Source organism: Gopherus evgoodei, chromosome 6, assembly GCF_007399415.2.
Source record: "Gopherus evgoodei ecotype Sinaloan lineage chromosome 6, rGopEvg1_v1.p, whole genome shotgun sequence".
NCBI lineage: Eukaryota > Metazoa > Chordata > Testudines > Testudinidae > Gopherus > Gopherus evgoodei.
In genome coordinates this window covers 135,590,574-135,605,585 of record NC_044327.1, presented here as the reverse complement: position 1 = coordinate 135,605,585, position 15,012 = coordinate 135,590,574, and the positions used below count along the sequence as shown (strand labels likewise).

Here is a 15,012-nt window from a genome sequence, read left to right as displayed (position 1 = left end):
TTTCACTCTATCAGCTATGGTGACAAACAACTGAGTCGACTTGCGGAAAGGTTTAGTTCGCTCCAATAGAACACCAGGGCCCTTCGGACATCCAGAGTGTGCAGGCTACGGTGACTCGGGTCCATGTATGGTTTAAGAAAGAATACTGGCAAACAAATGTCCTGGCCCATATGGAATTGCGAGATTATTTTAGGGAGGAATTTTGGGTGCGGTCTGAGTTGCACTTTGTCCCTATAAAAAAACTGTATAAGGAGGCTCCGAGGTTAGGGCTTGTAACTTGGACACCCTCCTCGCTGATGTAATGGCCACCAGGAACGCCACATTCCAGGAGAGGTGAAGGAGAGAGCAAGAGGCCAAGGGCTCGAACGGGGGCCCCATAAGCTTGCAAAGGACCAGATTAAGGTTCTAGGGAGGGACTGGCAAGCGTGAGTAGGGGAACACTCTCTCCAGTCCCTTGAGGAATTGCACCACCATGGGGTTAGAAAACACAGAGCATCTGGATTCCCCAGGGTGGAACGCTGAAACGGCAGCTAGAGGCACTCTGATTGAGGAAGGAGCGAGACCCTGATGCTTGAGGTGCAGGAGATATTCTAGGACGACTGGGACAGTGGCCTGGAAGGGCTGTATGTGCTTAGGCTCACACCAGCAGGAAAATCTTTTTCACTTAGCTAGGTAGGCTGCACTACTGGAAGGTTTCCTACTGCCAAGGAGAATTTGTCGTACCGGAAGAGAGCACCAGCTCTCCATAGCGTTTAGCCAGAGAGCTTCCATGCCATGAGGTGCAGAGACTGCATATCTGGGTGGGGCAGGTGCCCTTTGTCCTGCGCGATGAGGTCCCGGTGTAGGGGCACGGCCATTGGAGTGGCCACTGACTGCCCTAGCAGGGTTTTGAACCAGTGCTGCCGAGGCCAGGCTGGGGTGATCCAAGGGATCCCGAAAGCGTCTGCGACTGAGCCCAGACTGTGGTTCAGGAACAAGCAAAACCACGGACATTGGCTTTTGTCCTTGGTGGCAAAGAGGTCCATTTGGGAAACCCCCACTTCTGGAAGACTGACTGCAAGATGTCCAATCTTATCGACCACTCATGCATGTGGATGACCTGCTGAGGCTGTCCACTAGCTTGTTCCGTTCTCCCGGGAGATACGATACTACGAGATGATTGGAGCAGCTGTACAAAAGTCCCACAGAAGAAGGGCCTCTCGGCAGAGGGGAGAGGAGCAGGGTCTTCCCTGCTTGTTTATATAAAACATAGCGGTGGTGTTGTCTGTCAGAACTGTCATGCTGCCACTTTCCAGAGTAGCGTGAAAGGTTTGGCAGGCTAGACGAACCGCCCTGAGCTCCTTCACATTGATGTGGAGTGACATCTCAGCCTTAGACCACTAGCTCTGTATCTTTCGGTCCCGTAAGTGAGCTCCCAGCTGAGGTCTGACACGTCTGTCACCAGGGTCAGAGCCAGCTGCAGTGCTGTGAAGGGGATAACCTCACATACTACCGGCTGATTGAGTCACCAGCACAGGGAGTCCAACTCCTGGGCCAGGACCATCACAACAAGGTCTAGGGGATCTCGTATCACCTGGGCAAGTCACGCTTGTAAAGTCCTGAGCTGCAGTCGAGCGTATTTGACTACGTGGGTGCACGCTGTCATGTGCCTAGGAGATGCAAGCAGCACCTGGCCGTGCTAGTGGGGAACCTTAACATTGAGTCTATGACCCGCTGGATGGCCAGGAAACTGGATTCCAGAAGACTCGCTCATGCCTGCCCTGAGTCCAGCACTGCCCTGATGAACTCCAGCCTTTGGCTTGGTACTAGGGTAGACTTGGGCAAGTTGACTAGAAGACCCAACTTCTGGAATGCATCTAGGGCCACTGTCACACGGGAGCAGATCTCCTCTTTGGACCGACCATGAGGAGCCAATCATCTACATATGGGTATACCCGTATCCTCCTCTTTTGCAGGAAGGCTGCAACTACTGATATGCAGTTCATGAAGATGTGGGGGGCTTCCGCCAGGCTGAACGAGAGGACCGGGAACTGGTAATGGTGCTAGTTTATGGCGAATCATAGGAACCACCAGTGAGTGGGGTGAATAGTCATGTGAAAGTATGCATCTTCCATATCGAGGGCAGCGTACCACCCCCCGGGATCCAGGGACAGAATAATAGTATCTAGGGAGACCATATGGAAGCAGACCTTCACTAAGAACTTGTTGAGCCCGCAAAGGTCTAAAATGGGCCGAAGACCCCCATTTGCCTTTGGTATGAGAAAGCAACAGGAGTAAAACCCCTTTCCCCTTAGTTCCCGAGGAACTTCCTCCACCGCTCCTGCCTCTAGGAGCAACTGTACCTCCTGCATAAGGAGATGCTCATGAGAAGAGTCCCTGAAGAGGGACAGGGAAGAGGGGTGGGTAGGAGGAAAGGAGGAGAACTGCAGCGTGTAACCCATTTGTACCGTGTGTAAGCCCAACGGTCCGACGTTATATAGGACCACGCCTGGTAGAAGTGAGACAAACGATCCGAGAAACGTGGGGAAGGATCCAGGAGCTGGGTTGGTACGCTGTCCTTGAGCGCACCTTCTAAACGCCTGGCTTGCTGCCAGGGCTGGGGCTTGCCTTGGCCTTGGCCCTGGCCTTGATGAGGCGTGTTATTCCGCCTGTGCCTGCTGTCTCTGCCCCTCCTGCGGTAAGGCTCCTGCCTAGGGTGGGGCTGGTACTGCCATTGTTGCGACGGTTGGGGCCTGCCCGGGAGCCTTTAAGGCTATGCAGCCTGGCACCTGTCTGGTCAGAAAAAAAGAGGCCAGACCCTTCGAAGAGGAGGTCCTGGATGGTGTTCTGGACCTCTGACGGAAGGCCCAAAGCCTGAAGCCACATCGAACGCCTCATCACCACACCTGAGGCGATTGTTCTGGCTGCTGCATCTGCGGAATCCAGAGGTACCTGTAAAGAGGTCTGAGTGACTGACTTTCCCTCTTCTATGAGTGCTGTGAAGTCAGGCTGAAAGCCCTGGGGCAATGAGTCTTTAAATTTGGAAACTGCTGCCCAGCAATTAAAGTTGTGCCTGTTTAGGATCACCTGCTGGTTCACAATCTGTAATTGGAGGCCCCCAGAGGAGTAGACCTTCCTGCCAAAGAGGTCCAAACGTTTAGCCTTCTTGGCCTTGGGGCCGGGGGCTTTCTGGTCATGATGCTCTCATTCACGGCTGAGATAGCAAGCGAACAGGGGGTCAGATGAGAAAAAAGGAAGTCGTATCCCTTGGACGGAGCTAAGGACTTCCTCTCTATCCCCCTTGTCTTCGGTGAGCTGGAGGTTGGGGTTTGCCAGACCGTCTTGTAGTTAGACTGAATGGTTTTTATGAGCAGGAGCGCAAACCTGGAGGGACCTTCAGGGCTTAGTATGCCCACCATAGGATCCTCCTGCTCCACTGTTTCCTCCGCCTGCAGACCCAAATTTTGGGCGATCCTGCAGAGCAGCTCCAGATGTGCTCTGTGGTTGACTGGGGGAGGCCCCGACACTGCCATGCCCACCACAGCCTCATCTGGGGATGACAAGGAGGTGAGGGCCTGTTGTGCCTCCTCTGTCTGTTCTTCCTGCCCTTCATATGTTGGGGGCACATCCAAGCCCTGCCTGGTAGATTGTCCCCAGGACAGCGCTGCTTCCACTCGCCGATGTTCCAGAGAAGTGTCTAGCGGCCTGGATACCCGTAGCCTCCTTGGGTGCGGAGGGGTGTCTACGTGAGGACTGGGACCGGTGCACTGAAGAGCCGGACCCTGAAGCTCCAGATGAGGTCCCCTGCTGCTGCTGATTGGCCCGGGGTGTCCAAAAGGGCCACTGTCCCGGCAGTCTCCACTGGGGATGCCACGCGGTCTGGGGCTCCCTGCTAGCCGGTGCCTCGCAGGCGTAGCTGGAGCGGTCTCAGTTGAGCTTGGATTCCAAGGACGCCGATCTCAAAGGCCAAGGTGGTGCCATGGCACGGTGCTGTCAGGGGGCTGGAGAGAGTCTTCTCCCAGACTGGGACCGGGATCGGTACTGATGCTCTTGGGACCAGGATCGCTGCCTTCTACCTGGGGCCGAGGATTGCGGCCTAAAGTCCCCTTGGTGCCGGCTTAGTGTCGATGCCGGGGGAGCCGGTGCCGTGAGCTGGCTCAGTTCCAGTGCCATCAAGTCCCACTGAGTCAAAGGTAGCTGGGGGTCCACGGAGGCTGAGCTTGACTGGGACCAGTGCCGGGGAGGTGACCTCGAGCAGCGCACCATTGCCGGCTTGCATCTGGATGGCACCCTTGGTGATGGCACCGGAGGCTGCTCCTTGCTAGGGCGAGGGCTTGCTACCGACAGCTCAATGAGGTCTTTTGCTGCCTCAAAAGGTGGCTGGCATGGAGGGCTGTTCTAGGATGTCCTGCAGCCCTTCTTCTGCGCTTGACTCACTTGGCCCGGGGCTCGACGGGCCCTGTGCACCGGAGCCACTGGTGCATGTCCTGGGGCTGCACTGCTCGTTTGAGCGCTCGGTCCCTTGGAGGGCACCGCCTTCTTATGTGGGGAGTGCCATCTATCGCCTTTCAGCTGCCCCTTCGACCGTACTGGACAGGTCGAGCGGTGCCTGGGCCTGTCCTGTTGTTTCAGTGCCGCATACAGGCACCAGACCACGGATTGATGCCGGGGCACTCTGTACTGAGGATGCTGGCACCAACGCCGGCTGGTCTGAGGCTACAGGTTGCAGTGCAGCCTCCATGAGCAACTGCGCGAGGCAAAAGTCTCTCTTTCTTAGTTCTTGGCTTAAAGGCCTTAGCAATCTTGCAGCGCTCCGGGGTCGTGACCCATAGTTTGAGAACTGCTGGTTTACAGAACACTTAGTCCTGCCATGAGTGCAAGGGACTGGACTAGATGACCCCTCAAGGCCCCTTCCAGTCCTACGATGCTATGTGCAGGTTGAGTTAAGTGGTGCTTTAAAACCTGGAGCTGGCCCATCTGGGGATCGGCTGAAGATCAAGCATCGGCTGATGCTTGAGCTAGTAATGCAGTGGGGACGCAGCTGGAAGCTAAAGCTTGGGTTAGCACAACAGAGCAGCTGCTCATCCAATCACTCTGGGCTTGTCTTCACTGCAACGGTTAACACTAGTTAGTACACTCCAAATAGACTGTGAAACCACACTAGAGTGACACGGAGTGATGTGATTAGTTGCACAGAGCAACTGAAGATGAGTTTGCAAATCACTTGAATGCTTTCCCCTTCTCTCAGCACAGTGATGAGTGCTCTGGTAAATCTGGAAATGGTTAAGGTGATTCCACCGAGGCTGCCTAACAGAAGGATCAATCAGGCCCCCAGAGGTAGCTTTTTCCTCCATTTTTATTTTGAATAGTTGGCCCTCTACAAGGTGTGTGCAGCCATTACTCAAGAAAGAAAACAAATGAATGCACATCACAGCTGGGAAAATTCACCTCCAACAGGCCAGATCCCATCGTCTGATACAGTTACAGTAGCTACGGTCTTCTGGTCCTTTGAGGTTCCAGAGACCAGACAACCAAGTAAAAGCACCTGGGGCATACAAATCAGGTAAGTGGTCTCTGTGAGGACACCCACAACGTATAACATAAGCGAAACATGGAGCACTCAACTGAATTGTGTTTCAAACATCATAAACAGAGGAAAAGCTCATACAGCCTCTCCTATCCCCATCAGTCCTGAGGGGAAGAGCCCCTCTCCACCTTGCTCGGGGTTTACCAATTACAGTTTATATCCCTGTTGAGAACTAGCAGCACCGAAGAGACTGACTGCGTTTTGAACAGGTGGAGTCGTAGGCAAGAGCACAGAAGTGACTGCTGCTAAAAGATAATTTATTAAAGACTGTACTGTCATTTCCTAAAACAATGGCACAGACAATGATTAAAAATCATAACAATCGGTCGGAGTTTTGAAGATCATTATTATAATACATCTATAGACAATAACAAAGCAGGTATGCAGTCTCTGAGAACTCTACAAGCAGGCCTCTGAAGTACAAGATTCATATCATACAGCTGTACAAATGTCAGAGAAAAATAGAAAATAAAATACAAAAGGAATCACCCAATATGCAGTCCTTGACTTTATTGACAGTGTTACAGTACATTATGTGCCAGGACTGGCTTGTCTCACCTTCCATTTCAGAGTGGGACAGCGCTCACTTGGCTGCAAATAAGAAGGAAAAGAAGTCTCAAGTACTAATCCTAACCTCTCTCCCCCAACATAAGAAATATGTTAAAAGCCAATCCTGATGTCCCCGTTATCATTTTTTCCTCAAGACTTCTCATTTTACAAGAAACAAATTGGACACTCCTTTTATCTAGTGCAAAAATATTTCCCATGGTGACATGAATTCACAGAATGACCGACAGTCATATTATGCAAACCATCCTCTGCATGGCCAACAGCAACCTTGTGATCAAGAGAGAAAAGTCCCGCTCCCTCCCCAACGTGTGAGAATGGACAGAGTTCTTTCTGATGAGCATATGCTGTGTCTGCCCCAGACAGGGCATTGCATCAGGGTAGATAGCAAGGAATCCTCAGCTACTCCATGGAAACAAATGCCGTTGAAATATTGAACCACCAACTCAAATCCAAACCCTCCGTGTCAAAACCTAGTAATAGCACAGCGCTGAAGTTAAAACCAACATACAGCAGCCATTTAATTTGTCATCACCGTAGTGCTTGTTCCAGGGGTCAGAGGTGCCCAGAGTATGGCTCGTGGAATCTAGCAGCCTGCAACGGCCCTCCTTTCACAGCACTATGGCTGCACCAACTAGTGACAGGGTGCTCAGCTGTGGTCTACTCTTGGTTAGCTGTGTTTGCCGCTCTCAACTGGGCAAAGGCTTGGGCACCTGGTCTCTTGGCTTGCTTGTCCTGACTCCGTTCATGACAACACGAACTTGGTCATACTTCATTCTAGCTGCATAGCCTAAAAAACATGCAGCATTTTTTAAGTTGATGCTGAGGTGCCTGTGTGTCATGTTGGCATGTACTGGCATTATCGACACAAGAACATCCTTTGGCAGCTCTACAGTAAGGGGAACAAACTGCACTTTTTCAACAACCAAAAGCATTGTTCTCCTCCCAACATGTCTGAGTGGTTTGTTTCATGTTTGATTCTGAAGCCATTTCATGTCTGCCAATTCCAGAGGATCAAATCACAGTGCTCCATCTCCACACCACCCAGTGTGCCCAGCCCAGAGAGAAAACCATTTTGTACAAAGCACAATTTGTATGTTAAATAAAAGTGTGTGTCTCATTCTCTGTGATGCCTTACCCCCCACTGAACAATAAATAATTCACAGCCAATTGGTGGACTTGTTTCTGGTACGGCACGTGCGCTATTGGAGCTAACACAGACTAACTGAAAAACCTTTTGTAATTAGTAAAAGAAAATGGTTGAACACTTGCACATATTGGCACAAGGAAAACGAGAGAGGGAATGTTCAGAGCTCAGCTCAGGTGCCTTCTTCTGTGGAGCGGGACTCCGATTTCAACTTTACAAACTCTCTGGCCACTTCGTCATTGGTTCGTTGAGAAAGAATCCTCAGGACCGTGAGCCCCGTCTCGTCCATGTGAATCCTACGCCCTAGTGGGCACCAGCAAGCACAGCTTCCTTTGTCTGCTATATCTCTGAGCTGCATCACAGCGATCCCCAGGACCCGATCCTCCCGAGCAAAGCAGTAATCCTTCACGCAGACCTGGAGCTCATAGGCATCTGGGCCGTCTTCATTCCCCAATATGCTGAAAATGACAGGCACAAGTTACTCAGGTTAAAGCAGAAAGCATACTGTCTCCTTAGATCCCCTTGCAACAGGGGAATCCTGTTAATGTTATCCAGTCAGAGTCATGGCAATTACATGGGGAACAACTCCCAGAGCGGTCACAACAGGAATGTACCATCACCCTGTGCACATTTTAGGGCTCTGAGCCTGCCATAGAAACTTCACTTCCCAAGATTTAACCTCTCTCATTCTGACTAGGGAGTTGAATGAGGACTAGTCTACATCTCCGTTTGTAAAGCCTCAGAGAGCAGGGCCCTTCGTATTAATGAAAGGCCATTTGAGCAGTTCAGTGTTCAGTGCCTAGAACTGCTGCATTTCTAGCCATAGGAGAAGATAGTATCCTTGGAAACAGGTGTGGAGGGCTGCTTGTCCAATGTGGCTAGTAAAGATCAAAACTAATGGGCAGACTTTTGCTATCACATGAGGAAGTTTCAGCCTCAACTCTACTAACAAAAGCAATGACTCATTAAAATAATGGATCACACTGAAGCAGGCTGATGTGCAGCAATACACACAGTATGTATTTCTGAAGGTAACTGAGAGATGCTCTTTTCACGAGCCATACACTGGATACAGCTGTCCCTGAAATCTGCGTTCCAGCAGCAGCAGCCATTCAGCACTTTCAGCATGAGTTGGTTCCTCATGCCAGAATACTGGACCCGACTGAGGCAACTGCTGCTTCCGGTTACCCTATTGACACTGACAGGTCGCTCAGCAGCAACACGTTCCCCGAGCTCTGCATGTGCTTCCCAGTGCAGACCCTCGGCCTGTCTTTCGTACTCACAAGTGAAAGGTTTCGTTGTATTTGGGTGCCCAGTTGTTGCTCTTTGATTTGGTTGTGAACTTTCTTTTCTTGTCACTTTGATGAGGTCCAATCATAGTGACTTCAACAAACGGGCGGAACATGCCGGATGTTTGCCATTTCAGGTCATTGGCTGCCACAACTAGACAAGAGAGAGAAAATCAGAGCCCCCTCTGCAGAAAGGTTCATCTGTTCAAACTGCTCTAACCAGCTTCTTAATGCTGAGCTATCCACAACGATCACACAAAACAACTCTTCCGGTTACAGGCTTCCCAGCGGTTCTTATTTCACAGTTCAGAGGCTCTGATCTGAAAGATATCGGTCCTGAACTCACATGGGGCTGGGATATATTATTTTACTGAACAAATTACATGCTTTTTTATTCATGGTTTAAAGGTTTGTGGAGGGAATCCCGTACTCAGGAAAGCAAGAGGTTGGTAATATTTGCAATCAGCAGAGGTAAGTCAGGCAGGCATGCATAATGTTTTAGGCACACAGCTCTGACAATGCACCTTAATGCTGATCAGCAGCACCCCTTTGCCATCTCAGTCCCTGGCAAGACTCCCACTGAAGTGTCTATCTCCTTGAATTTGGCTGGGGAGAGCAGACACACTTGGGTCTCTTGATTTTTATAAACAAGACGCTTCCCTTCTTACTGTCACTTCTCTACTTGGTGTAACATCCTATGTGCGATGAGTTTGAATCGTTTCTCGGGGAAAAGAAAGTGCTCTGATACTATGGCTAGCAATGAGGCATGTGAGCCTCAGCTACTGGCAAGGTTTTCTCTGTGACGGGTCCTCAGCCTTAGAACTCTTCGTCCACACCCAGCCACCAGAGGCCAAATCTGTTGGCTCTCTAGAGGCACCATAAAACTCACCTTTTCCTCCAGGCCTTTGTGTGGAGAGATGGTGGATATTTATGTATAGGCAACCCCTCCTGTTACAGGGTGGGTTTTACTCTGTGGGACGGGGGCCTTAGAGAGACACTTATTCATTTGAAGAAATAAAGAAAACAAATTAAAGGCAGCAAACAGAGACTAGCGAGAAAGTAATTGAGGAGGAGGCATGGAGAGGGAGGAGGAAGAGGTAGCCTCAGCTGAATCACTGTCATGCCCATTTGGCCATCAGAACTAAGCCAAAAATCCCTGAACACGTACAGACTCTGCTCTCGGGGTGGGTCAGTGAATAGAATAGTTGCTTAATGAATGTTGTCATTTTGTGCCTTGCTGGGCACAGCACACCAGTTTGGTGGGATATTTGCAGGCCTGATGAGAGCCACATATTTGACTTGAGTGTGTTGCACAAAATTACTTTAAAAAAGGAAAGAACTATACATCGCCATGTGGCTGGATGAGCTGGGACACCACTGCCATCATGCTGCGGTTTCTCTAGATACTCCAGATGGGAGCCAGTTTTGGTCTTCATTTAGTATAATTGTTAACTCTACCCACAGACTGGACAAAATCAGATACACTGATACATGCCAACCTACAGCATGGACACAGCAGTACAGTACCAGTTCATTCCTGCTGGACAGAGGTTAGCACCCCAGCAGTGCTTGAGCAGCTATATACAAAACTTCCTGCTTTGCTATACCTTTCACTGTGACCTTGTGTTCACCAGTTCCTGGGTGTGTATACAGGTCGATCTGTATGGACACTTCACCCACTGAATCATCCACACCAGAACCTGATGCAAAGATTGACAAACACCAAAAGAAAGATTAGTTTATTGGCACCCAGCTTACGCGCTCAGCAAGGCAATACCCCATTTGCAGTAAGTTAGCCCATAACCAGCTTCCTTGCAGACCCTTCTAGTTTGATGTTAATGCAAAGGTCGATCCAACACCACATTTGTAGGCCAAACACACATCACATACATTACAACTTTTTGGAATAGATTATAAAATAATTATACTGCAAAGATTTCACACTAGGAAGGATTACAGCATGGTTTTTGAAGTGCCATGAAAACCTACAATGGATCCCAACAGAAAGCATCTGCTAATAAGTTCCTACCAAGATATTGCACACGTGGGGCATTCCTGTGACCATTTCCCTCCATGCAAATGGACTAGTGAAAACGGGCGGGGGGAGGGGGGTTCGGAAACAAGGGATAAGGACATAGGATTGATACTAAATTTGCTCTGAGCCAAAGTACACGTCCAGTTTTCCCAACAGAGTTCTGTACCTGCACACTGGATAAAAGCTACAATTCCCAGTGTCTCCATCCCCAAGGAGGAGGAGAGTCCCTTCAGACCACAGAAGACTATGAGGAAAGTTAAGAGTTTACAAGCTGCTTAGAAACTTTCTTTTATCAGTTAGCCAGTGAGTAGTTTCACAAAAGAAAAGGTAGCATGTTTTAATCGAACAGGCTGGGGAAGGGACAGAGGTCAAACGAGCTTTACAGTTCTCATGTTGTGTTTGAGTGGCATTCAGGACAAAATTTGAAAGAGCACTAAAAAAAAAAATCAATCATTTGGTTAAATTCTCTAATGCAGTGTTTCTCAACCTGTGGGTCACAACCCCCGGGGGGGTTGCAAGCAGGGCTGGTGTTACGGGGTGGGAAGCAGGGCAACTTGCCAGGGGCCCCACAAAGCTAATTTACATGTTTCAGCCCTCAACAGGGCTGAAGCCCCAAGCCCCCAAGCTTAAGGTAGGGGGGTCACAATTTTTTAGTCCAAAGGGGGTCCCCAGGACGAAAGGGTTGAGAAACACTGCTCTGATGTACGACTGAATTCGAATGCTTGAAGGATATTTTGTAGGCAGCAATCGCTCTCATTTTGAAAGAGGAGAATGTAAACAAATGTATGCCATTTCCTGAAGTGCGTCTGATACGGTACGGACAGTAATTGCATATGGATCAAGGCAACTTGACATATGTTCATGTATCTTGAACTGTAATTAATTCTTTTTGGGAGTGCACCTGAAGGCTCTAATTTATTTATCATGCCCTAGGGGCTCTAAACAGTCATTTAAGATATGAACAGGAGGAGTGGATTTTCTTGGATGTATCTTCTTTGGATGACCAGATTCTGTGCTAGTAGAAAGTGACTAAGTACAGAGAAGAAGGAACGGTATGTAAACACTCTGTCAAGGCTGGGGGAGTCTCATATTAGACCCTGCCTTGGTTTGTTGGTATGTGCACGTCACATTGCTCCTTCGCTCTCTTCCAGCATTGTTCTGATGAGTAGACAGGTTACTGACATCATATAAACCACAAAGAAACATGCCCTCCAGGCACTTCAGGGACCTTGTATATTTCAATGCCCTTCCTGCCCACAAAACCCAAGAGGATGTTCAGAGTACAGGAACGGAGTGACATGCATGACTCTGCTTTGGAAGAAATCCAAGGCACGGAGTTGTGCTGCAGGCAAGCTGTCCAGCAATGAAGATGGCATTTTTCAATGTTATGGCCCTTGTTTTGGGGAGCATGCACCGTGTTTTACCAAAATTACATTGGACCTGATCTGCATTTCATTTACCCCAGTGTAACCCAACAGACTCTGAAGGATCCACTTCCTGATTTACACTGGTGAGAGCAGAATCTGGCCTATTAAGTTTTAAAGCTGATTCAGTTTGGGGCTTGTCTATCTTAACTCGGTTTCTTTTTATAGGAAGATCCTGCTTTCTTCTCTGAAGTGCTCTTATACACAGAGGCCCTGGGAATATCTGTAGATGGCAAATAGGCCAGAAACATTCGACACCATTTACTAATTTCTTGGTGGTGGTGACTGAATTAAAACTTGGGCATGGAAATCTTGCTAGATTTGTGATATGTGAGGGCTGTACACTGAAATCACATGTGCAACATGTTACAGATACGATTTCACCTAACAAACAAACGCTTTGGGCAACAGACAAAAATTGGAGAGCTGAAACCCAGCAGGATTCAAGCGAGTGGCAGGACTTCTAGCCCCTCTTGACGTCAAACTCTTCAGCTGATCCTTGCTCTCACGTATGCATTGCGCATTACCACGTACCATGAAGAATCTGCCTCAGCAGCATGTGAGCATGCACATCTAGCAGTGGTCTCACAGCCATAGGTAGTGCATAGCAGAGGGTAAGGGCAGCCTGTAGCATCTGGCAAAGAGACTGTTTATTAACCCTGTACTGTCAGAACAGAATGTACATTCCCGTGAATTAATCTCAAGTTCCAGCAGAGCCTGCAAGGCAGGACCCACCTCCTTGCGTCACACAGCCCACAGTTCTGCTCTCTGTAGGGTGGAAGCAGGCCACAAGGGGTTAGGTTCTAGGGGGAGCTACGGGGAGGCGGGTCTCTGGAACAGGTTTCCAAAAGCAAGGAAGTTTGCAGCTGGCTAATGTTGTTATGGTAACAGCATCAGTCTTGAACATACCCTTATCAGGAAGAACGTCCTCATTAGCGGTAAACCTAATACCTTTCCCATCATGCACTGACTCATGAATTCAAAAGGCAAGGAGCAGGCAGGACAGAGAGAGGAGAGTGTGAATTACAATCCAATTAGCAGTGACACAGACAAATACAACTTCAGGAAGTCAAATACTGTAACTCTTAATAGACTAAATATACTGCACCAGCACAGGGTTGTAAAGCGATGCTGTTTCTACAGCCCAGGGAATCCGTTTGGGTTAGCATTGTGAAGACATGATTCGTACTGCTGGCAGAAGTATGCTGAGAGCTCTGATCCTCAAACATCCCAGCTTGGAAGTCTAATAGTTTTGTGTTACCGAAGCCTCTGCGGTCAGAGGGGGCTGGAGTTTCTCAGAGGCTGCCATGCACGACAGTTCAGAGGTGCAGCAGGGGTGGCAGACATCTCACTCACAGAGTTACATGAGCACAGCACTGACTTTTTTTTAGCCATTTCCTCCTACAAGCCTATGGAAGGCCTTAAAAACATGAGAGGAAACCCCAGCTGGAGAGAACTCTGTAAAGCAGGAATCAGCCCTAAACACTGGTGCTGTTCCCTCTGCCCCTGGACACACACCCAAGTTCTCCAAATCATTCTATAGTCAGGGGCTATTCAGATGTGTTTGCAAGGTCCAAACCAGCACAGGGCCCGGAACTGAACTGTGGCCAAAGAGGACTCAGTTCACAGTTTCTTCAATGCTGCTACAAAAAAATCGGTCAGCAAAAGGCCTGGCTCAAACCGTCCCCCAAAGTCCTCCAGGGCTCCCAGCCTGGAGAACTCTCTAGGGTATAGTATACAGCAACATGGGGACTGCCAGACTGAATCTGCCCAGTGCTCTGCCTAGTCCAGTGTCCCAGCTCCAACAGTGCTTCAGCAGCCAGTTATGGGATAACCTCACCGCCCAGTGCTCTGCCTAGTCCAGTGTCCCAGCTCCAACAGTGCTTCAGCAGCCAGTTATGGGATAACCTCACCGCCCAGTGCTCTGCCTAGTCCAGTGTCCCAGCTCCAACAGTGCTTCAGCAGCCAGTTATGGGATAACCTCACCGCCCAGTGCTCTGCCTAGTCCAGTGTCCCAGCTCCAACAGTGCTTCAGCAGCCAGTTATGGGATAACCCCACTGAGAGAAAGTTCCCTCCTAACACCCCAGTTGTGTGCTTAGCTTGTGTTTTGAAGCTGGCGGTTTATATCCTCTTCAAGCCTCTTTAAAAACAGTATTTTCTGTAACCGCTCTGGATATTTTTGTTATTCACACAAATGTCTAATCTTTTTCTGAATCCTGTTACAAATGTGCCCTCAATATCTTGTGGCAACGGATTCCACTGGCTAACGCCACCCTGTGTGAAATAGTGTTTTCTTGCATCGGTTTTCCATTTAGCTGAATGTCCCTTTGCTCTTGTATTAACAACAGAACATTGCACGTCAGCATAACTGAGTGTGGTATGACAATGCACAATGTTATCCCACAGCCTGGAACGTCCAGACAATGTGCAGGGTATGAGACCTCGGTAAGTCTACTGCTTCCACATGGCACGGATGAGGGCAGCAGTAGTGAAAAGCGATGTTACAGCAGACAAAATGCAAGATCAGAGGGATTTAGTAGGCTGGTTCATTTTACGGGTTGCCAACCCTCCAGGATTGTCCTGGAGTCTCCAGGAATCAAACATGTCAAGTGAGGAAACCTCCAGGAATATGTCCAACCAAAACTGGCAACTGTGTTATACATCTTGTTGGACTGGAAAGTGCTTTGCCCTGACTGAGCCACTAAACTGACTCTTACCATAAGGATGGGTACCTAATAAAAAGATGGGTCCCGTCTCATTTCCCTCACTCCAACATCTGGAGGAGTTTGTTCACTGGAGTTCATTGCAGAAGGCATCTTGACATAGATAGCAGCTGTGCTTACTCTGTCTGGCCACCAGATGTCTCCACTGCTTTGCAGAGATCCACCTTCAGGAGCGTTTTCCTTACCGATGATGGCAGCTTGGTTCCTCAGGTAACTTTGAACATGCAGGTGCACTGTGGTTCTAGATCAGTGGTTCTCAA

General features: G+C 49.2%; 1 protein-coding gene across 8 annotated transcripts in view; it reads right to left on the bottom strand.

Annotated features, from left to right (window-relative positions):
• Positions 1 to 5,813: 5,813 nt before the first annotated feature.
• Positions 5,814 to 15,012, bottom strand: part of UNC13B (unc-13 homolog B) — a 402,723-nt gene continuing 393,524 nt past the window's right edge. For all 8 annotated transcript variants that reach the window (XM_030566250.1, XM_030566251.1, XM_030566252.1 and 5 more), the window contains 3 exons: positions 10,177 to 10,269; positions 8,564 to 8,723; positions 5,814 to 7,738 (listed from right to left, as the gene is read on the bottom strand). In XM_030566250.1, coding sequence (XP_030422110.1) covers positions 7,453 to 7,738; positions 8,564 to 8,723; positions 10,177 to 10,269 — 539 coding nt within the window. In that variant the 3' untranslated portion in view covers positions 5,814 to 7,452. The remainder of the gene's footprint in view (positions 7,739 to 8,563; positions 8,724 to 10,176; positions 10,270 to 15,012) is intronic.